General features: G+C 36.8%; 1 protein-coding gene across 12 annotated transcripts in view; it reads right to left on the reverse strand.

Moving 5' to 3' along the window:
• Positions 1-24,135, reverse strand: part of Akap13 (A-kinase anchoring protein 13) — a 320,766-nt gene that overhangs the window by 130,177 nt on the left and 166,454 nt on the right. For all 12 annotated transcript variants that reach the window (XM_048790293.1, XM_048790302.1, XM_048790300.1 and 9 more), the window contains one exon: positions 22,414-22,547. In XM_048790293.1, coding sequence (XP_048646250.1) covers positions 22,414-22,547 — 134 coding nt within the window. The remainder of the gene's footprint in view (positions 1-22,413; positions 22,548-24,135) is intronic.

A 24,135-nucleotide genomic window follows, 5' to 3' on the forward strand; every position in this document is an offset into this window, starting at 1 on the left:
GTGTTCAATACAAAACACACATTTAAAATTTATGAACTGTTTATTTCTGCAATTTTCTATTTAATACTTTTGAACCACAGCTGACTCAGGAAAATGAGGCCAAGGAATGTGAAATGGTGGTTAAAGGGGAACTGTATCCATCTCTGTGTCTGAAGACAAGCTTTCAGGTAGAGAATCCACTCCTAGTGGCAGACTGATACTGATGCAGGCAATCTAGATTCACAAGCTCCTTTATTAAAAAACCTACACAATGTATGGACTTCTGATACAGAAACACACTAGAGATTTAAGGTCATCTACTCTGCCACTATGAACAAATAGCATTAATAATAGAACTCATCAATAAATGATCCTATCCAAAATTAATTAGTAAATGGAAGAAATTCTCTGCTTACTCTGAATACTTTTTAAAAAAAAATGACCATTTAATCCACTTTATTGATATGACTGACATACAAAAAGTTGTAAATATTTAATGTATACATCTTAATAAATTTGAAGACTAAATGAGTTTTTAAAATATAAACTTCATTTATATTTTCTGTATGTTCTGAAGGTCATTCATTCTAGAAATTTGCCTGACTAAACACATATTGATTTTGAGATTATTTTATTTGTTCATTATTATAATTATAATAGGTTAACATCCTAGTGCCTTTCAAAATATGTAGATATTCCTTTCTAGTATTACTATGAATGCTTTTAATACAAACCTTGCAAAAAGAAAGACACCATTCCCAGTGAAATTTCAGTTATACTCTGCCCCAAATGATCAATTATTCAAGACCAAGTTTCATGAAAACATTTTGGTAATTTCTCTAAAAATAATGGGATATGTATGTATATTCAATGGCTCAGAAGACCATACAGCATTGACTGGTTATGTGCTATGTCAAGGACAATATATCTAGCAAATGAGGTAACCCAAGAGAATTAAAAAAAACATGTTGAACTACAGAGTCACCTCTTGAGCACCCAGTGCAGCACTGACAGGACAAATAAGGTATTTGCTCTGTTCCTCTAAATTTTCCTCTATTAAACTATTATTCATCTTTCTTCTCCTTCCCCTACAAAGATGTTATAATAATAAACATTAGTGATATTAAAGAGCACAGCATTATTTAATTGGCTTATCGTTATTATTCTTTCATACAAGTACAGTTTTCCCAGATCTGAATTCTAAAGGTTTTGTGCCTCCAAGTCCCATGATAATAAATCTAAAAGGCTTTGGGTCTGCTCTATTTCACTACAAAGGCAATTATCCAAATTCCAAATAGAAGAATGAACCAAACAAAACAATTTACAGAATTTTGAACAAAGCTGAATTAAGAGAAATTATAGTAAGAATTCAAAACTTAAATGGTTTTATAAGTATGGCTAAGTTGTTTAGGAAAAAAAAACTGTTCCAATAACCTATGTGCTAATGAAGTTAGTTGAAAGGCACTTAGTAAGGGACCACAGGATTAAATGTCTCATTCCAAATTTTGAGATACCAGAGCTAAGAATAAATAGGTAAACTGACATGAGTAACTTGTTCATGAAAGTTCCTGTACTATTGTAGTAGGAACAGTGCCAACTGTTAAGCATCTTTATTATAATAGTTAACATTACCTTTAATGATAACATGACAATCCTAAGGCATCAAGGACAAAATTTTCTCAGCTTTTAAGAAGCCAGCCAAGTGCATAGATATTGTAAAAATATACTACAACAAAGACCTCTTAATAGAAGCTACAGTACTTAAGATGGGACTTTGACTCCCAGGATGCATCAAGGCAGTAGGTGGTCCCAGGGGCAGTTGGGGTAGGGTGCAGACAGGTCAAATCACTGGGGCTGCATATATCTGTGTGAATTACAGATCTGGTAGGTGTTATGGTTTCCATGTAAATCTATTTCCATGTAAACCTAAGATGTTTAGTTAATCAGCCCTTCTTGAGGTGAGACAAATCACTTCACCACATTCACAACCTGCTTTTAGGGTCCTAATATAAGCAGAGAGACACATCCCATAGACATACATAAAGGATAAGTTCAAGTAGAAAAAAGATCATGGGATTTGACATCACTTTTCCTCCAAGCCCACGAGCCAGAATTGATCACACAGACTTACCTAATTGCAAGGGATATTAAAAACGGGAATATAGAATGACGGAGCTCTTCCTGCAGCTTGCCATCTTGCCTCTTTATTCAACTACAGGTAAAGAATGAGCACAAGACCCTTTCCCTGATCCTGCCAGGCAACTGTCAGAGTCTGTGAGAGAACAGCTCAGCAATTCCCAAATGTTATACTTCAGAAGGGAGCTTGACATTTGCCATTTCATACAGCGGAACCATCAGGATAGGGAGAACTGAGGCTGGAAGTGGGAAGAAAATATGGGAAGATTTTCTCTATCAACTAAGACACTGAACAGAAAGCAGACTCTTTGGTAGTGCTAGCCTCTAATCAACAACTTAATGCCCCCTCCTCTCCAAAAAAAAAAAAAAAAAAAAGATTTAACCTCTGACTATATGAAAACTGTCATTCCAAAAAGAATCACTTGTAGCTAGAGACAGTGGCTCATACCTATAATCCCAGCTATGCAGGGGGCGAAGGCAGAAGGATCACAAGTTTGAAGCCAGTCTGGGCAACTTAGTGAGACACCGTCTCAAAATAAAAATCAAAAAGGGCTGAGGATGTAGCCAGGTAATGATACAGGGCTTGCTTGGCAAGCACAAGGCTCAAATATCCTGATCCCCAATACCAGAGGGTAGGAGATTCACCTGTCAAATTTTCTGTACAGTGAAAATGTCCCAATTTAATAATAAGATGGTCTTACACTCATGAGGAAGGTAACCTTATGAGGAACTACAAGCCACAATGCTGAGGAACGGAAAGTAAAAACACAAGAAGACTCTTTAAGTCTTCTCTTCCTGCTAAAACTATATTCTTTCTCTTTGTGGTTATCAGAACAATATATACTTTTTAAGGGGGAAAACACACACACACACACATTCTTTTCCTTTCTGCCCCCTCCCCCATACACACATCCCCTTCCTATAAAAGGCTAAACTTAAAATAATATAAATTTGTCAAATGCTCTCATTCATATTTATTTAAAAGTATTCAAAAGGAATTTGTGAAAATGGATGCCAATATTTAAAGTCCTATTAAGTTAAAGATGGCCGAGCAGATCCTCTACTTAGCAACAGCTGTTGAAATTTCTAAAAGTATTTTTTTTTAGATTTTTTTTTTAGTTGTAGATGGACACCATACCTTTTATTTTGTTTATTTTTATGTAGTACTGAGGATCGAACCCAGTGCCTTACATGTGATAGGCAGTTGCTCTACCACTGAGCCATTACTCCAAGCCCAGAGTTTAGCTTTTTTTTTTTTTTTTTCAATTTTTCAGTTTTCAGTGGACACAACATCTTTATTTTATTTTTATGTGGTGCTGAGGATCGAACCCAGCGCCCCACATGTCAGGAGAGCACGTTACCACTTGAGCCACATCCCCAGCCCCAGAGTTTAGCTTTTTAAAAACATTTTGACAATCCCCAATTTTTACTCAGATTGTGCAATTAACTCTCTCCATTAGACTATATTAGTTTGTTATGGGAGAAGAGTCAGCAAGCCCTTTCTTCTTTTAAAAAGTCACCAATTCCCCTTGTGCCCATTCTGTGTAATGGGAATAAACTACCAGAGGTTTTAGGAACAACTGCTAGAAGTGTTACACAACTTGAATCTTTTTTACAACGGTTGTCATTTTATGCCTTTGGAGCTTGGTCAATCTCAGATGCTAAAAAGACATGTTTAGTAATCCTTCTGCTTCCCCAACTCCCCTATTAGAAAGCTCTTTCATCTTCCCCTTCTTTTTTGCTACCTCCCTCTTTTGGGCTCCAAGATCCCACTAACTAGTCTTTAAAAAGTAAGGATCAAGTCAACTTTCCATATCAGTCACATTTCCTGAAACACCCTTCATGTTTGTCTGCTAATACATGGCTGATATTAGATAACCAATAGGTAAGTCTAAAATTAAAGAAACAACAAGACTGATTCAGAGAACATATTCATAAAATGGCATGTATTACTTTTTTTAAATTTAAGCCCTACTCCTTCTCAAGGAGCCATGCCCAGAAACAGACATTGCAGTGCGGGTTCCCATCAGGAATTATAAAAAGAAAACTTAGCATTGTAAGGCACTGGTGAGTTTGTCATCCTCCTCCTCCTCCAGCTCCAGAGACATCTAAAAAGTACAGTACCTTCCAGTATAAGACCAAAACCTAAATGAATAGGTAGAGATACACTGCAACCTGACGCTAAGCAGCAGTCATCTGTATGCACCACAGACAGCATCTCACAGAAGCCTGGGGAGCTGCAGGAGTGGGAAAGGATGTATCAATGAGCAACTCGCTTCCTCAAAGCCTATAGTACACGGTCTTTTAACTAAGGAGCAATCCTAAAATCACTGTCCACATTATGTCATATGCCAATCTAGAAACAGTATTTCTTTGCAGTTTGCAGGTATTCCTTTTAATGGGTTCAGCTGCCACAGCAATTGCAATAAAATTGCATGTCAAGAAAGCCAAGACTTAAATCCTTTTACTGACTCAAGGAAGAAAGAACATTCTTGACAAGAAGAAAAACAATCCACTAAATTTGATGTGAAGCAGGCACAGCACCAGGTTTCAGCACTAATGAGAGAGGAAGGCTAAAGCTCTCTTTCCCTCTTTTCCATCCACCCATTAGAGAAATCTAATGACTCCTAAGAAAGAGCACAGACGGTTGTGTTACATACATGGGTAACAGGGACAGGGACTATTCGTGGTACAACAATCATCACTTTTTGAAACTGGAATAAAAACACTGACTCCCTATTTTAAAGAAAGCAAAACTATAAACAGGGAAAATCCCTTGAGTGAAACATTTCAGTAAAATTCCACTTAATATCCAATGGTATAATGCCACCAGAAGAAAAAGTTAAAGTGACATGCTGTAAATAGGCCTAAACAAAAGATGATCCTCTTGTGGATTCCCATAACCCATGTGTCAAATCCTGGCTCACATTTTTGTTTGTTTCTCCTCAATGACAGTTCTTTAGAGATGGAGTATATCTGATTCACCCATTGTGGGTGGTATCCCTGGTTTTTACTACAATGTATAGCACTCAAAACAGAAGATGTTTGCAGATTAAAGGCCCATTTTGTTTTGCAAATGTACAACAGTTACATCTCTTTGAGGAGGGGAACATAGTCTAACAGCACAATTTACTGTTGAAATCTTTAAGTGTCTAAAGTGAGGGACTCAAGAATGAACACTGATTTGCTCTCTCCATGCTTTCCCTGCTGACCTGTCAGTGTGGGGCTTCCAAGTTCCCTGGCCTTTCAGGGAAGGAATGAGGGGAAACACTCATAAGCCACTTAGAATAAGTGCACTATTGCCTACAAAGTAAAGACTGCATAAATTTTTGGGCTGTGGGGCATCTCATCATGCATTCCTCTCTCCCTCCAGTCTAGCCCAGGCCCTGGTCTACTCTCCTGTACCTCATGCAGTGTCCCTGCTTTTTCTCCAGTCGCTAGCCAAACATGATAGAAGAGGCTCAAGTGCAATCCACTCTATCACGAGGCATTTCTGCCTAAAAAGAGCTTGTTTTGTAGATGATTCAAGGGGGAAAATGAATACAACAGAATTTTTGGTAGCACATAAGGAGAAAGGATAGTAAATAATTTACTAATGTCAGAAATAGTATATTAGAAAGGGATCCCATAATTCTGCTTTTTCTAGGACTGATCCCTAGTGAAGTACAAAAGGTCGCTCTTTTTCTCACATCATTCATCCACTGTGGCATCACTAAACAAGACTGGATTCCTAAGTGACTCATACAAGTCTCATTTGGAACTAAAGACCACTGTCTGGTAGGTAACAATTTTTATAAGATTTCAAGGAAGATAACAAGAAAAAACACACATAAAGATGCCATCCTCTGGAAAGGAGAAAACAATGGGCGCGGTGGGGGGGGGGCTCTTAAATCTGCCCAGATCACTCCTTATTGATACATACACAGTTTGACAGTAAGCCTCCAAGAACCTGCATCAGATGGCAATTTGCTAAAAGGACATACTGCAGAACCACCAATACAGTGTATGCACTCAGCTTATCCACCCAATAAAGGGATCAAGTATACATATTCAGCTGTATCATCCCATAATTTCTCTCAATGTAGTGGCATAGGGGAGGGATGCCAACTAAAAGATTTAATGAAGTGGATGGTCACTGAGCAGTAAAGGTGGACCTACTTATGGATTTCCAATGTAGGACAAGTGCATAACTAGGAATCAGGAGAAATACTGGAGAAGTTTACAGGGAATTTCTGGCTTACTGTGTGATATTACTTATTTCAATGAGATGATCTCTAATACAGAGGTAAGGCAGGAAAGAAGGGCAAGGCTTGACCCCTAACCAGCAGGGCAAATAATGACAGGCCCTTTGAGCCCTTTAGCTTTCTGGAACTCAAGTTCCTTCCATGCAAATTTATGGGTCCAGATCTCACAATCACTGAAATTCCTCCCAACACTAATATTCTATAAGGAGAACATTATTTCCTGTAAGAATAAAGAATTTTTAAATGGCTCCATTTGATTCCCATGGTTTATTTTTACAAACAAATCAAAGGGGGATGGGCACCTTCAATTCAAGGACAGTTTTTCTACTAGTCTATCTTTCTTCAAGGAGATTCTAAGCAATAAAATAATCCTTAATTTTCAGTACTTACTCCCCACCTCCATATTTTTTAACTGCCTCAAGGAAGGGGTTGAGTAAATTTCCCAGATGTGTGTGTACACATATATATATAAAACTGCAAAGATAAATTTATACATTTAAATATTTTCCACAGGATCCACTATGTTAAACTATACATTTAATCCAATCGTTTCTATTAAAATTAGCTCTAATAGTTTCAGAAACTTTTGCAATGATCTTCAGTATGGATACAGGATGCAAAATTTGTTCCATGATTTGCTGAATCCCAAATGCCAACCCCAGAATGATTACACTTCCAAAATACTTCAACATATATCAATACTGGTGACTCTACTGGGACAGAGCAACACAATAGATATTTTGCCTTACTCTGACTTCTCAGGTTTAAACTCAGGATGTTTTACATGTGCTCTTAAGAGTATTCTCTACCTTAGGTTTAAGGAAGATACCTCACCATCAACGAACTTTCTCTGAAGACTTTTGCTAGCATAAGTACTTATAGGCAACACCACAATAATCATTCATATGGGGGAAATATTTAAGCAGAAGCACTCCTCATTTTGATTCTCACATGGTTCACATACTACTGAATATTTCCATTTCGTATTTCTATGGTAAATGCTACTTTTCTTAGTTTCCTACTTGGATTTCTGAATCTTGGATATTGCCGTTATCAGTTACTTGCAAACTGGGGTGTTTCTGGCAATTCTTTGTCAATTCTAAGATCTCTAAAGGGCCCAATGCATTATTTAAGCAAATAATAACTAGAAGGCTGGAAAGGTCATCAGTAGCTCCTTCAATATATATTTATTTTCCCCAATGGAATAGAAATACCACCTGTCTTACAGGATCACCAAGGAAACACCAGTATAACAAACAATTCACTGAAGATTCTACTCTCTGTAAACTCCTATAAGCATCTTCCTAAAATACAAAAGCAATACCTATTATGAGAAATCTATAACTGCTCAAATTATAGGTACCGTATACATTCCCAAGGAGACTTTCTTAACAGATGAAATGATGAGATTTTATTTTATTAAGTTTTTCTTCTTTAGAAGCTTTCTTATTTAAGAGGCAAAACAAGCAGCTCTTGTTTATGTTAGGTGAACACAGAACTTAAGATCAAAAGCAATACATAGTTCTTCTACGACATACCTAGTACCTTTAATTCAAGTAGAGCCCTTTTAAGTCTATTGGCAGAAATACTAGTTATACATCTCTAGCATGTAAGAGACATGCAATTTAAAACTACACTGAGATTTAACCTCACTCCAGTCAGAATGGCAATTATCAAGAATATAAGTAATAATAAATGTTGACGAGGATGTGTTTTTATGTTTATCTATATTTTAACACTCAGACTTCATATTATTTATTGGTTTAATACCTGAATGTCTCTTCCCACTGGAATGTGAGCCTTTGAATGTAGAGAGTAACCTATTTTTATTTTAGCATACCTGGGGCCTCACAAAGAGTTCAGCAAACATTTATTAAATCAAGTACTGAAAATACCAGTGCACCATCCCAGAAATATAAAGTAACATGAAAATTTAAGTGAGTGCCACTATGGCCTGATAACTTCTTCCAAGAGAATTTTAACCATCACCTCAGTCAAATCATTTATCTACATGACCCTAAGAGTAGATGTGATAATTCTGAAGAAGTTTAAAGTGGGAATAGAATTATAAAATGACTATTACATGCTAGGATTATATTAACTATCATGGTACAAATAACTAACATCAATACCCCAAATTTACAGACGAGGAAGCCAGGCCTCTAAATAAATGAAGCAAAGTTATTCAAGCTAATAAGAGGAAGACCTGGGATTAAAACCTTAGTTTACTGGGCTCCATAATCTTTTCATTACGCTTAGCTATTATCACTGGTTGTTACTACAAAGAGATAAAAATGAGGAAAAGGAAAATGAGAAGTGTAAAAAAATGGAAAAGCATGATAAGACAGATTTCAGTTTTTGACCCAAGGAAGGAGAGTAGTAGAAGGTATAATGGACATACTTCCTCCAAAATGTAATACGACCTATGAATCAGCAGTGGTATAAAAGAAAAAAGTGGATTATAATATCATTTGTTTTAACAACCTAGAACAAAACACCTTGGAAAATGTTCAAGGAAAAAGAATTAGTTGGGAGAGAAAACATGGCAGCGGGAAGGGAATGAGCCACCCCATGCCCCACGCTGCCGTGCTCACAGATCTAGCCTAGTCAGAATACTGCATATCTAAGAGGATTAGAGCACCCAGTACTATCCAGCTGCTCTCCACAGAAATCACCAGCACTGTGACTCTACGCAGGGCTCCAGCTTTCGAGAAGAATGCCCGGCGTTGGAGCAGGACCCAAAGCTGGAAGTTCCAGCCCACGCAAGACTCCGCGAGCTCCTTAGCAGCATCACCTATCAACACATCTGCAGATCGCCAAGACTTCCCTCCACTCCTACGCAAGTCACTCAGCTGCTACCTACCCACAGGGTAACACCATTGCCTGGCTCCCCCTACCTCACCAGGCTCTCCCAACCTCACCATGCTCTCCCAACCTCACCAGGCTCTCCCACCCTCACCAGGTTACCCCCACCTCACTAGGCTCCCTGGTAGAAAGCAGACCACCGCCATGTTCTCGCCACTTAGCTGGGGGCAGTTCCCAGATTGGATTTCCAGCAACCAGGTACCAGATTTCCAACCTTTCCCCCTCCCCAGAGGCGGTAACCCAACACAGTAGTTGCCCAACACAGGCGTGCAGTGCAACCAGAAAGCCACCCACGGGAGCCCTGGGATGAAAGTTTTCTCAATTGGGAACTGCTAAGGGAGAAGGCGACAGCGCTCAGTTTGGAGCCTAACAGAGAGACCAGGAACTGGGAAATCTCCAGGCAAGAGAGGGAGATAGTACTGGGTGCTCAAGTCATACAAGCGAGCGGTCCCAGAGCCAGAGGTCCCAAAGCGAGCGGTCCCAAAGAGAGACCCGTGTGGTGCAGTCTTTCTGCAGGGATTGGTGGGTGCCACTCTGTGCATCCAAGTGCCCTGTCCTAGGACCAGTCTTCCCACCCTGGTTACCTCCACCATCCAGAGGGCAGAGACACCAGCTTACAACAGACCATGCCGCCTACTGGATGAGAAGAGAAGCAGGAAAGATACGGATCTCTAAATCTAGCTACAACCTTGGCTTCTTCCTTTACAGTTGTTTGTTTGTTTTCTCTCTTCTACCCCTCTATCCTCCGGCCCTCACATCCCCAACGTGTGTGAAACCAAGAACTTTGTGTGAAATAGGATTTTCAAGACTGAGTCATCTGAATAATATAATATAGAGGTGTTGTATGTGCCCTTTTTTCTTTTCCTTTTTATTTTTTCATTTTTCTTTCCCCCTCCAAATTTTACTGTTTTAACGTCTATATTTTTCTAAATATATATGTTTTCTTTTATGTACTCTACTGTCATCCCACATACTTGCCTACCCTAAATTACTTCCTGTGTATTCTCTTGCTACTAACCCTCTTCATTACATTTCTCCTTCATACTTCCTAAGATACATTAACTCTATATCCTCACATCCTACCTCCTCAGCATATCATCCTACACCCCAAACCCAGTTCACTGTCCACTGTCAGAAACTGTAAATTTTTTACAAAACTACTGATTATATTTTAGATAATAATTGAATCCAACATTTCTGTACATCGAGACTAAACTGTAAATGTCTTAATAACAACAAATTGTTCATAGGTGGTACACTGTTGATATTGAGATCTGTTAACATTGTCCTTCCCCACAAAGTAGAGGTCTTAGAACCCTACAAGAGCACTACAAACCTATGGGGTAAAAACAATAACAATCTAGACCCATAGAACTGGAAAAAGGAAGACAGATGAGCAACATGAAAAGACAAGGGAATAAAGTGCCCCAAACAAAAGAAGACACCTCAACATTAGAATCATTTGCAGCCACAGCAGAAGAAATTACAGAGAAGGAGTTCAGGATTTACATGGTTAAAATGTTCTGTGAACTCAAGGGAGATATAAGAGAGCAAATACAGGAAATGAAAGATCACTTTGACAAGGAGCTACATAAACAAATACAGAAAGCAAAAGATCACCTTAACAGGGAGATAGAGGTTCTAAAAACAAAAACAAAACAAAAAAACCAGAAATCTTTGAAATGAAAGAAATAATAAACCAAATTAAAAACTCAAATGAAATCATCACCAACAGAGTAGACCACTTGGAAGATAGGACATCAGACAATGAAGACAAAATATATAATCTGGAAAAGAATATAGACCACACAGTGATAATGGTAAGAAACCATGAGCAGAACATTCAAGAAATATGGGATAGCATAAAAAGACCAAATTTATGAGTTCTTGGGATAGAGGAAGGCATAGAGGTCCAAACCAAAGGAATAAACAATCTATTCAATGAAATAATAGAGATTTTTCCAATCATGAAGAATGAATTAGAAATCCAAATTCAAGAAGCCTACAAGATGCCGAATGTACAAAATCAAAATAGTTCCACATCAATGCACATTATAATGAAAATGCCCAACATACAAAATAAAGAGAGAATTTTAAAAGCCACAAGAGAAAGGAATCAGATTACCTATAGAGAAAAACCAATCAGGATAAGAACAGATTTTTCAACACACACCCTGAAAGCTAGAAGATCCTGGAAAAACATCAAGCTCTGAAAGATAATGGGTGCCAAACAAGAATCTTGTATCCAGCAAAATTAAGCTTTAGATGTGAAGATGAAATAAAAACCTTCCATGATAAACAAAAGTTAAAAGAATTTATAGCTAGAAAACCAACACTACAAAACATCCTTGAAAAAATATTCCATGAAGAGGAAATGAAAAACAACAATGAAAATCAGCAGAGGGAGGTAATAACTTAAAAGAAAAACTAATCAAAGAAGAAAATCAAGTTAAATAACAAAAATAAACAAATATGGCTAGAAATACAAACCATGTCTCAATAGTAACTCTGAATATTAATGGCTTAAACTCATCAATAAAAAGACAGACTAGCAGATTGGATTAAAAAAACCCCACCCAACAATATGCTGCCTCCAGGAGACTCATCTGATAGGAAAAGACATACACAGACTGAAGATGAAAGGTTGGGAAAAATCTTACCACTCACATGGACTGTGGAAGCAAGGAGGGGTTTCCCTCCTCCTTTCAAATAAAGTAGCCAAAGTTAATCAAAAGGGATATAGATGGACATTACATACTGCTCAAGGGAACCACACACCAACAAGATAGGACAATCAAAAATATATATGCCTCAAACAATGGTGCAGCTATGTTCATCAAACAAATTCTTCTTAAGTTCAAGGGTCAAACTGATCACAACACAATAATCTTGGGTGACTTTAACACAACTCTCTCACCACTGGATAGATCTTCTAAACCAAAGTTGAATAAAGAATCTATAGAGGGCTGGGGATGTGGCTGGTCTGGGGATGTGGCTCAAGCAGTAACGTGCTCGCCTGGCATGCGCGGGGCGCTGGGGTCGAAACTCAGCACCACATAAAAATAAAACAAAGATGTCGTGTCCACCGAAAACTAAAAAATAAATATTAAAAAATTCTCTCTCTCTCTCAAAAAAAAAAAAATCTATAGAACTCAATAATATAATCAATAATTTAGACTTAACTAACATACATACAATATTTCAACCTGCATCAACCAGATACACTTTCTTCTCAGCAGCACATGGATCCTTCTCTAAAATAGACCATATACTAAGCCACAAAGCAACTCTTAGCAAATACAAAAAAGTAGAGATACTACCATGTGTTTTATCAGATCATAATGGAATAAAATTGGAAATCAGTGACAAAATAAAAAATAAAAATTACTCCAACACCTGGAGACTAAACAATATGCTACTGAATGAACAATGGATTGCAGAAGACATGAAAGAGGAAATTTAAAAATTCTTAGAGGTAAATGAGAACACAAGCACAACATATCGAAATCTCTGGGACACTACGAAAGCAGTTCAAAGAGGAAAGTACATTGCATGGAGTTCATTCCTTAAAAGAAGAGTCAACAAATCAATGACCTCAATTTACATCTCAAAGCCCTAGAAAAAGAAGAACAAATCAACAGCAAAAGCAGAAGAAGGCAAGAAATAATTAAAATTAGAGCTGAGATCAGTGAAATCAAAACAAAAGGAACAACTTAAAAAATTAACAAAACAAAAAGTCGGTTCTTTGAAAAAATAAATAAAATTGACAGACCCTTAGATACACTAACAAAGAAGGAGAGAACTCAAATTACCAGCCTATGTGATGAAAAAGATAATATCATACAACAGAGACTATAGAAATACAGAGGATAATAAGAAATTATTTTGAAAACTTATACTCTAATAAAATAGAAAATAGTGAAGGCATCTACAAATTTCTTAAGTCATAGGACTTGCCCAGATTGAATCAGGAAGATATACACAATTTAAACAGACCAATATCAAGTGATTAAACAGAAGATGCCATCAGAAGCCTACCAACCAAGAAAAGCCCAGGACGGGACAGTTACACAGCCGGGTTGTACAAGACCTTTAAAGAAGAACTAATACCAATACTCTTCAATTTATTTCAGGAAATAGAAAAAGAGGCAGCACTTCCAAACTCATTTTCTGAGGCCAATATCACCCTGATCCCAAAAATGGGCAAAGACATATCAAAGAAAAAAAAAAAACTTTAGATCAATATTTCTAATGAACATAGATGCAAAAATTCTCAATAAAATTCTGGCAAATCGAATACAAAAACATCAAAAAGATCGTGCACCATGATCAAGTGGGATTCATTCAGGTTGGTTCTACATAACGAAATCAATAAATGTAATTCATCACATCAACAGACTGAAAGAATCTTATGTTCATCTTAATAGATGCAGAAAAAGCATTTGACAAAACACAGCACCCCTTCATGTTCAAAACACTAGAAAAACTAGGGATAACAGGAACATATCTCAACATCACAAAGGCTATCTATGCTAAGCCCCAGGCCAACATCATTCTAAAATGAAGAAAAATTGAAGGCATTCCCACTAAAAACTGGAACAAGACAGGGATGCCTTCTTTCACCACTGTTGTTTAACACAGTCCTTGAAACACTGGCCAGAGCAATTAGACAGACGAAAGAAATTAAAGGGATACGTATAGGAAAATAAGAACTTAAATTAACACCATTTGCTGACAATATGATTCTATACCTAGAAGACCCAAAAAGCTCTACCAGAAAATTTCTAGAACTAGTAAGTGAATTCAGCAAAGTAGGAGGTTATAAAATCAACACCCATAAATCAAAGGCATTTCTATGTATTAGTGACAAATCTTCTGAGAGGGAAATGAGAAAAACTACTCAAACATACCCTAAAAAAATAAATACATAAAAATAAAACTCTTGGGAATCAAATTAACAAAAGAGGTAAAAGATCTATACAATGAAAACTACAGAACCTTAAAGAAAGAAACCAAAGAAGAACTTAGAAGATGGAAAGATCTACCTTGCTCTTGGATAGGCAGAATATTATCAAAATGACCATACTACCAAAAGCATTATATAGATTTAATGCAATTCTGATCAAAATCTCGATGGCATTCCTCATAGAAATAGAAAAAGCAATCATGAAATTCATCTGGAAAAATGAGAGACCCAGAATAGCTAAAGCAATCCTTAGCAGGAAGAATGAAGCAGGTGGCATCACTATACCAGACCTTAAACTATACTACAGAGCAATAGTAACAAAAACAGCATGATATTGGCACCAAAACAGACTGGTAGACCAATGGTACAGAAGAGATGACACAGAGACTAACCCACAAAATTACAATTACCTTATATTAGACAAAGGTGGCAAAAACATGCATTGGAGAAAAGATAGCCTTTTCAACAAATGGTGTTGGGCAACCTGGAAATCCATATGCAACAAAATGAAATTAAACCCCTATCTCTCACCATGCAAAAAAACTCATCTCAAAATGGACCAACGGCCTAGGAATTAAACCAGAGACTCTGCATCTAATAGAAGAAAAAGTAGGCCATAATCTTCATCACGTGGAATTAGGCCACAACTTCCTTAATAAGAATCCTATAGTGCAAGAATTAAAACCAAGAGTCAATAAATGGGATGGACTCAAACTAAAAAGTTTCTTCTCAGCAAAATAAACAATCTGTGAGGTGAACAGAGAGCCTACATCTTGGTACCAAATTTTACTCCTCACACATCAGATAGAACACTAATCTCTAGGGTATATAAAGAACTCAAAAAGCTAAACACCAAAAAAACAAATAACCCAATCAATAAATGGGCCAAGGACATGAAGAGACACTACTCAGAAGAGGATATTCAATCAATCAACAAATACATGAAAAAAATGTTCATATATCTCTAGCAATTAGACAAATGCAAATCAAAACTACTCTAAGATATCATCTCACTCCAGTCAGAATGGCAGCTATCATGAAGACAAACAATAATAAGTGTTGGCGAGGATGTGGGGAAAAAGGCACACTTATACATTGCTGGTGGGACTGCAAATGGTGCAGCCAATGTGGAAAGCAGTATGGAGATTCCTTGGAAAACTTGGAATGAAACTACCATTTGACCCAGCTATCCCTCTCCTTGGTCTATACCCAAAGGACTTAAAAACAGCATACTACATGGACAGCATATTACAGCCACATCAATGTTTATAGCAGCATAATTCATAATAGCTAAACTCTGTAACCAACCTAAATGCCCTTCAGTAGATGAATGGACTAAAAAATGTGGCATATATACACAATGGAATATTACTCCAGAATAGAGTGAATAAAATCATGGCATTTGCAGGTAAATGGATGCAGCTGGAGAAGATAATGCTAAGTGAAGTTAGCCAATCCCAAAAAATCAAATGGTGAATGTTTTCTCTGATATAAGGTGACTGACTCATAGTTGGGTAGGCAGAGGGAGCATGGGAGGAATTGAACTCTAGACAGGGCAGAGGGGTGGGAGGGGAAGGGAGGGGGCAGAGGGTTAGCAATGATGGAGGAATGTGATGGACTTCATACTCCAAAGTACATGTATGAAGATATGAATTGGTGTGAACATACTTTATATACAGATATGAAAATTTTTCTATATGTGTAATAAGAATTGCGATGCATTCCACTTCATGTATTTAAAAAATAAGACTAATAAAAAAAGAAAAAATACAAAAAAAGTATTAGTTAAGAATTTGATCATTAAAGAAAGTCTGATTTTTAAAAGTCCCTTATGATTATCCTTTTGGTTCAGCATAAGATATACCCCCAATATTTATGAGTTTGTTCCAATCATTTTGGAATCATACAATGGCCGAAAATTAAGAGCTGGAATGAACTTTAGAGATTATTTAATCATTATATACGTAAAAGAGAAAAGAGAGACCAGAGAGATTAAACAACTTGTTTAAGGTCACTTAAAAATATATAGCCAGACCATTAAACTACGCCCTTACATACATTATTGATGGATGCTTTTACTCTAAAGTTACAGTTTTGCCTCTTGCAACTTTACAAACTGGGATACTTTGAAGCATGTCTTTTTATTTTTAATTTTGCAGCTGTGTTGAAAACCTATAGAAGCAGCCTTTAATAAAACTTTCTGGAAATTCTCCATTTCAGGAGACTTAGAGCAAAAGAGTCTGCAAAAACCATACATGAAAAGGCTGAGTTTTCCTGTAACTGATGCTAGCTCCAGTTTTGTACCTAAAAGGAATAATTTGGGGTGAGGGGGTTCTCCTAAATGCCAAATGTATCCAGAGAAAATTCATGGCAATCAGAAAGACGCCAATAAGCCTCTTAGGTGACACATAGACCACAAAACTACAAATGTAAATATAATGTCACTTTAGTTACCAAATAGCCTAGCAGCTACTCTACTTTCCCACAGCATGAAGGCTATGAACAGCCACATAAAACATAAAAGTGTTTAACCAAACTACTCAAGTAAGGGTGGAAATGCAAGCTTGCCCCCTTGAGATAAGAGAAAGAAAACACAGTGTTCCCATTAAAAATTATAAAAGGACACAGAGAATGGAGGAAGATAATAACAGGAAATAGTCCAAGACCAAAACTGTGATTACCACAACTCTGAAGATATAAACATTAATATTGTAAAAATAACTAGGAATGAAAATTCAGTTAATTTAATGTTTGCCTGTATAATTATAAAAAACGGAATCATGGTTCTGACTGAAAATGCTTTCCTGATTGGGGAGGGTACGTTAATGAAGAGTAAATTCCTAGAGTAAGCTAATATCAACATATGGAATTTTATAGTTGTCCCTGAATATATTTGCTCTTGAGTATTTGTCTCCTGACAAGATATACTGGCTTGTAGAATTAACCGTTCCATATGGCTAACAAGCTTATTCAATGAGAATCTGGAAAGGAATTATTTCAGAGATACCTTCAAGAACAAATACCCCAGGAGAGCAACTTCCTTTCTAATGAACTTGGCAACATCTTGCACCACATGGAGATGTTGGGTTACAGGTCTAGGGCAGGAAAATAGTAATCTGAAATTCCTTGCTAGCTGCTGGGAGCCATTAGCCAAGTAGGTATGACAATTTCCTTGCCAGCGTACCCCATGTTGCAGTGACATTCAATGTAGGTGACCTTGCTCAAGGACCAAGGCGGATTAGGGTGTTCCTGGTTTAAGATAATCGTGTTTAGGGCGTTCCCAGTTTAGGTTCCAGGTTTAAGGTTTAAGATTATTCCTGCTGGGAATAGGGCGTATCCTGCTGCCTGAGTTCCCCTTGAGTTCTCACGGGATTCAGAGTATATTTTGGGAGACAGAAGCCCAGTGGAGGTGGATTTGGGCAGAGAACGTGGATTTCCCCAGAACGTGTTTGTATACGGCTGGTGTGAGTTCGGGAATAAAGAGTTGCTGTTTGAATCTACAAGCTGTGTGGTGGCTCGTGATTGTGTGCCCAGCCAGACTGCGGCATTTGTGCCCAGCCAGACTTCGGCAGCTAGCCACAGTGGAACATACTCTCAAGGTGAATGGTCCCAGAGGTTTTATTTATGGACTCAGGAATTCAATATCATCTCCTGCTTCTCATTCAACACATGGTTCTACACCTCTTCCCGTCTTTCTTTAGGAAATAATATCCAGGTTGAGAATACCTTATTGATTTTGACATATAAGCAAGCACTTAGGATGAATACCATCTTGGTGGTATTTAGTTGTAGCTACAAAAAAGCAAATAAAAACACAAGACTTATTTTAAAATGAATCAGTTCAGATCCTAAATGGCCAAAGAAATTCTCTTCACTATTAGTGAAGGCATGGAAGTATAACACAATGAATTTCAAATTTCAGTATATATAGGCATCATTCAGGGATACTTGTTTAAAAAGCAAAATCCTATCCTAAACCAAGTGAACTGAATTTCCTGAGAGTACACCCTCAGGATGACTTCTCAGGATACAGTTAATGGAAATATTACTAGCACAGAAGTTGGGTTACAGTCCAGCTGAAAGTCAATTAGTTGTGGAAAATGGCAAGGCATTTAATCATGAATCCATTTCTTCTTCAATAAAGCAAAGGTGCTAGACAGAGATAATCTTTTAGGTATCTTCAAATTTCAAGGATCTCAGAAATAAAATAATATCCAGGTGTACCAACTTAAATTATTATGTGATGCTATTATACTTAGGCTTTTATAACATATGTTCAAAAAGTTATAACAGCCTGAACCATCATATTTCATTGGTAATTAAAATCAGTCAATAGGATACTGGAATCTGAGGTTGCAAAACTAAGCAGCATCTGTACTTTCTGTGTGCCAGTCTGTTCTAAGCGCTTGATAAATGATATTCATTCATTGAGAGGAAAACAAGAAGACATCAAAAGGTAGTCTGAAACCACTGAAATATGTAAAAGGGAATAATGTTGAATACTAAATTGTAATTACTATTAAAACTCTGGCAATACTTAACATTAAACCATAATCATAAAATGATAAAACGATCAATGGAAAAGAACCTTACTAGGTACAAATTAATGACTCTGCCTCCTAGATTGTGAATAATTTTCAATTCAGTAAAGAAATATCAGTTGAAATTATCAAGAAATCAGCAGCACTTAACCCTTCATGTATGTTGTCTGATAATATAAGCAAACATAAATCTTGATATTGTCTAATTCCTTTACAAACTATGATTTTAAAGCATTTATTTTCTAAAGTAAGGGCTTACAACATGTCAAATGGGTTAAGGAAGGAGTAAGAAATTAATTAATTTGTATGATAGATATCAGCTAGACTAGAGAAAACAGTAGCTTGCTTCTTTAAATCCTTGGTAGTTCCACTCTGGACAGAGATTCCCATTGCTTTTACAATTAATTATGTTAAAAGGAGGTTACAAAATGGGAAGACCCTCCCTCATAAGAATATAATGGATTATTTACATTTACTAGAAAACTGCAACAAATTCATCACTGTCCTAGTTTTTCAAGACAATAGCAAAGCATAAGATACATGTACGTGTTCTGTTTTACATTTGAGACAGAATAAGTAGATGAAGCAATAACTGGCTAACACATAGACTAGGCATGTGCCCGACATACTGGACTAAATAATATTAAACAAAGGCCACTCCACCCTCAACTACAATCATAAGCTCAATTAACTTTTCCAAATGTAAACAGATTCTAGAAGAGTAAGGCTAAGAAGATGAACAGAAAAAAGGAAATTAAGCTCTACAGACTTTATGTCAAAAAGCTGGTTCAGAAAAGACAGACCTGGAACCCTCGCTCCAAACTTATAGTTTAGTAACTAGAAGTTTCACCACAAAAATACTTTTTAAAAAGAACAGGAATAGAAGAAATCTGCTTGCTTTCTTTTTTTCATCCATGTATATACAAGTATTTTGTGGGTCAGGGACTCACATACTACTACTGCAAGTGAGTGGCCCACTGCCTGTCCATTATTTAAAAAAAAAAAAAAAAAAAACTAAGTAGATTCGACATTTTTAAGTGCCTGGAAAAAAAATCAGAAGAAAACTCTTCCATGACATTTAAACATTATAAGAACAGAGTCTCACTGCAGCATCCACAAATAAGGTTTTACTGAAGCAGAGTCAGGCTCATTCATTTACATACTGTGATGGCTCCTTTTGTAAAAGCAAAGGTGACTAGTGATGATGTAGACTGAATGTCCTATTTACTTTCTGCCCTTAACAAAGAAGGAGTACAAACCTCTGCTCTTTTCTGACTCAGTGAAAACTACATAATAAATATATGAAGAGTTTCATCAGAAAAGAGAGAAAATAAGACAATGGAAAAATTAAAGTTTGTATCCAAACTTTATCCTTCAATTCATAGCTAATAGGGAAAGTTTGGCAGAGTGACAGGGAGTGAGGCAATGACAAGGAGTGAGGCAGATTTCACATTATTGTAACTATGCTGATGGAACAAAAAAACCCTCACCATTTAGACTTGAAAATCCTATTGGCATATGCTTTCTCCAGCTACACCAAGTGGAAGCAGACACAAAGCATAAGGGAAAGATCTCTTAGCAAGAAACAAATAAGAGGATTCTAAGGCTCCTTAACATGTGTCCACCAATGACAGAACCCAGGGTAAAGAGTTAGGGAGGAATGTGCCTTGTTATGTAAGTTCTAGGTTAGAAATCAAACCCCAAATTCTCTTTCCAGCTGTGTCTGACTTTGAACTAGTCAGATGACTCTCCTAGGGTTTACTCTTTTATCTGTAATGTAGCATGCTGACCTACCAGAGGAATTCTCTCTCATCTTCTAAACTAGAGGAAAAACCAAAAGAGGAAAGGGACTAGGAGAGAAAGGACTTTAAAAGAAGAAGAATGTCTTAAGAACTTTTTAAAAGTTCCTTTGTTTTAAAAGTTATCAGTTTTAAATCATAAAGTTTCTTCTTTAAAGTAGACAATACACACTTAGGAAAGAGCTGTCCCTCATCTGAGAGCAGTGGCTTTATAGCCAAGCATCAGATGGCGCTAGATGACACTAACCACTACATCAGGATGGAGAACTAAGAAACAGAGGCATTTGAATTTGAGGATGTGAGTTTGTTCCTTCCCATTCTGACGGGTTTCAGTAACAAAAGACATATGTACCCATGCTGGGTGTGTTCTTTTTTTTCCCAGGAGCAAAAGCAACATTTATCTGAAAAATGCCTGCTATACAAGTAGCCACCCAGGCATTAGTCATGAATATTATCTGGAACAATTAGGGGCCAGTTAGAACAGTCAGCACCTTCCTACCACTGTACTCCAATAAAATTAGGCTTATTTATCAGGTTATACACGTGAAAGTTTGGATAGTACAGTTCTGTTTACTTACTGGGGTAACTTTAAGAAACAAAACTCAAATTAGCTCCCTGAAGAGCAAAAACAGCGCACTGTCAAGTCTAGCAGAGGAATACTAACTTTCCAAGGGGCAGTATGATTTAGCCCATTAACTTGGTTTACAACTTTCTATAGGTTTTTCTTTGACCAGCATGGAATCTTAAAAGTAAGAGTACGATTTTCCGCTAATGAATTTAAGATCTCATTTTAAAAGTTAGTAGCCTTAAACCAGAGAAAAATTATCTCAAGATTTTGAAGAAAAACATTTTAAAAAATCTAATGAATATTAAGTATAGAAGTACTATATGACCTAGCAATTCCACTATTAGGTACATGAAAACATTATGTCCACATAAATTTGTACGTAAAATATTCACAGTGACATTTCTAATAGCCAGAAAGTGGAAACAATTCAAATACATAATAAAATGTGGTAATTTATACAACAGACTGACAATTAAAAAGAACTGAAATAATGATTGATGTTGCAACATGGATTAACCTTGAGAATACCACACTAAATGAACAAAGTAAGTCACAAAAGACCACATATTGGGTAATTCTTTTATACGAAGTTCCAGAATGGGTATATCTGTAGAAACAGAAAGTGGATAAATGACTGCCAGAAGATGATGGGAGGGAAGAGCAGCAAGGGTGGGCTGCTAACGGGCATGGACTTTCTTTATGGAGTGAGGATAATATTGTCAAGTTAGAACATTAGTGGTGGCAGCTGCATAAGTCTATATTAAAAGCTACTTAACTGTGCAGTTTATTTGAATGTGCCCTTTATTTGAATGGGTGGGTTTTTATGGTGGGTTTTTATGGTATCTCAATAAAGGTGTTATGAAAAAAAAAACTAAACTTTTTTCTTTGCTAAAAATGATAACACTTCATATTTTAGACAGCTATAAAACAAAAACCTCACTTTTGCTGCTACTGAAAGAGGAGTCAGGTTTAAGACAGGTTTACAGATTCCCCTTTTGTGGTAATTCTTACTGTCTGACCACTTTAAGCGTTATGACAAAAGTTAGTCTTGTGTTCATGGAGGAAATGTATTTCACTGTACTCTCCAAGATATTCATGTAGGCGGGCCCATCTCAAACTTTGTTGTGTGGTACACAGTTTTTATGAAAGCTTAGCTGCAACAACAACCACATTTCTATATCAGAATTAGAGAAAAAGAGGGCAGGGATACTGTTGTGCCCCTATGCCCCAAACAAAAACCACAGCCATAAATCAGACACAGGAGACCAAACTAATAAACATACACTGTGCTTATACACTTACTGATGCTACTTACCGCCTGGGTCTTTGGGCCTTGTTTCATCCTACGTGTGGTAGCTCCATTCCCTACAGCCACCTCTTCAGACACTGAACTAGCTCTGGTCTTACTTAGAAAATCCACTTCATCTTCAGCTTTCCTGTCTGGCATTTCTGAAGAGAAAAGGAGGGTTATAAAGTGAGTGCATTTGAAAAAATTCATTCTTGGGACTCACTATTTACACAACAAGCTCCAGGTTTCATGTTTTGTTTGTTTTGCCTTAAATGGAAAAGTATTCTTTTGCTGTCAGGAGCTGGTGTCACTCTGACCCCATGCTGAGTGAGCTACTCTTATCACATGGTTGTATGGTTTTCATGTTCATTTCACCCCTGACTTTTCATGACAAATCTGTGAGTATGGTGCTGACTTCCGTGTGGAAAAGTCAATTCATAAACCGTAAGGGAACAGATTAACAGCTATAAGTAGTCCTTTCTGACTATACCAAAAATATTTTTTTTAAAAATAGCCAGAGGGATTTGTACTGAGAATGAGACAAACCCTCTGGAACAAGTCTGACTTATTCTAAACCTGTACTACACACACTCCCGATCCACCCTATCACTGTAATCACTAAAACTGAACTACTCCAGAAAATTACTTTTGATTTTAACTCTTTATTTTCTCCAAAACCAAAACATTAAAAAAAAGACTAGCAATTCATTTTATTAAGAAAAAACCTTTATACATATTTTCTCTAGTATTATGTAGTTGTCTTCTAGCTGGCCACACCAACAGACTGAACAGTGATGCTTTTGTTACTTGGCCAAACAAATACAGGAAGGAAGTGATAAAAATGATGCTGGAGGTAAATCTGGGCTTCTGATACTTGTATAAAGGGAAAAATGATTAACAAATTTGTCTCAGTATTCTAAATGCAAACAGAACTGTCATCTCATTTTCATGTGAAAAATGTGCTGTGGTCTTCATTGATCTCATGATACCACTACTCTGACAAATAAAAATGCTCCCTACAAATACCAAAAAACACAAAGCTTGTTTCTTTTGCCAAATAATAAATTATACTAATTAAGATTTTATTCTAGAAGTACATGCAACATGTCCAAAGTTCTCTTTTGATTTGGGAAGGTTAGATTCCTATAAACGAACATTTATAAATCTCCTTTTTTCTCTCCTTGCCTTTATAATTATATAATCTTACTACCAATTTAAAAATGGATTAAGAAGTTTCTTTGCCCAGAGTATCAAAATCTAAGTTTTATAAACTATAAAGTTCAAAAAAAAATCTCACTGAACAATGCCTTTAGAAATACCCCTTTATCAAAATATTTCTAAGTGAGAGTAATTGGAGGAATAGGTGTTGATTTTTTTAAAATTTTATTTTATTCATCTGGGGATGGTATTCTTGGCACAACCTTACTTTCCTATACCCCAAAACAGAAAATATGTATCTTGGCACATAGCAACCAGTTCCAATGGTAAACAGTGATTACAGAGATGTGAGGGGTGTTGGTAGCTCTGTGGGACTGGCATGGTTCAGTCATGCACCACCAACTTCCTAAGCACTGCAATCAATGCTTTTGATGGGTGAGAGATCACATCCCCTTTATTCTATCTGGCTCTTTCCAAATCAGCAGCTAAACCTATGTTTCCTCTCTGGTAAAACTACACAGTTAAGTTTACAAGTGAAATGTAAATTTCCTAGGAAATACCCTTTGGCTCTGAGATCAGACTCAGGTGCTT

This window comes from Marmota marmota, unplaced genomic scaffold, assembly GCF_001458135.2.
Source record: "Marmota marmota marmota unplaced genomic scaffold, marMar, whole genome shotgun sequence".
Lineage (NCBI taxonomy): Eukaryota > Metazoa > Chordata > Mammalia > Rodentia > Sciuridae > Marmota > Marmota marmota.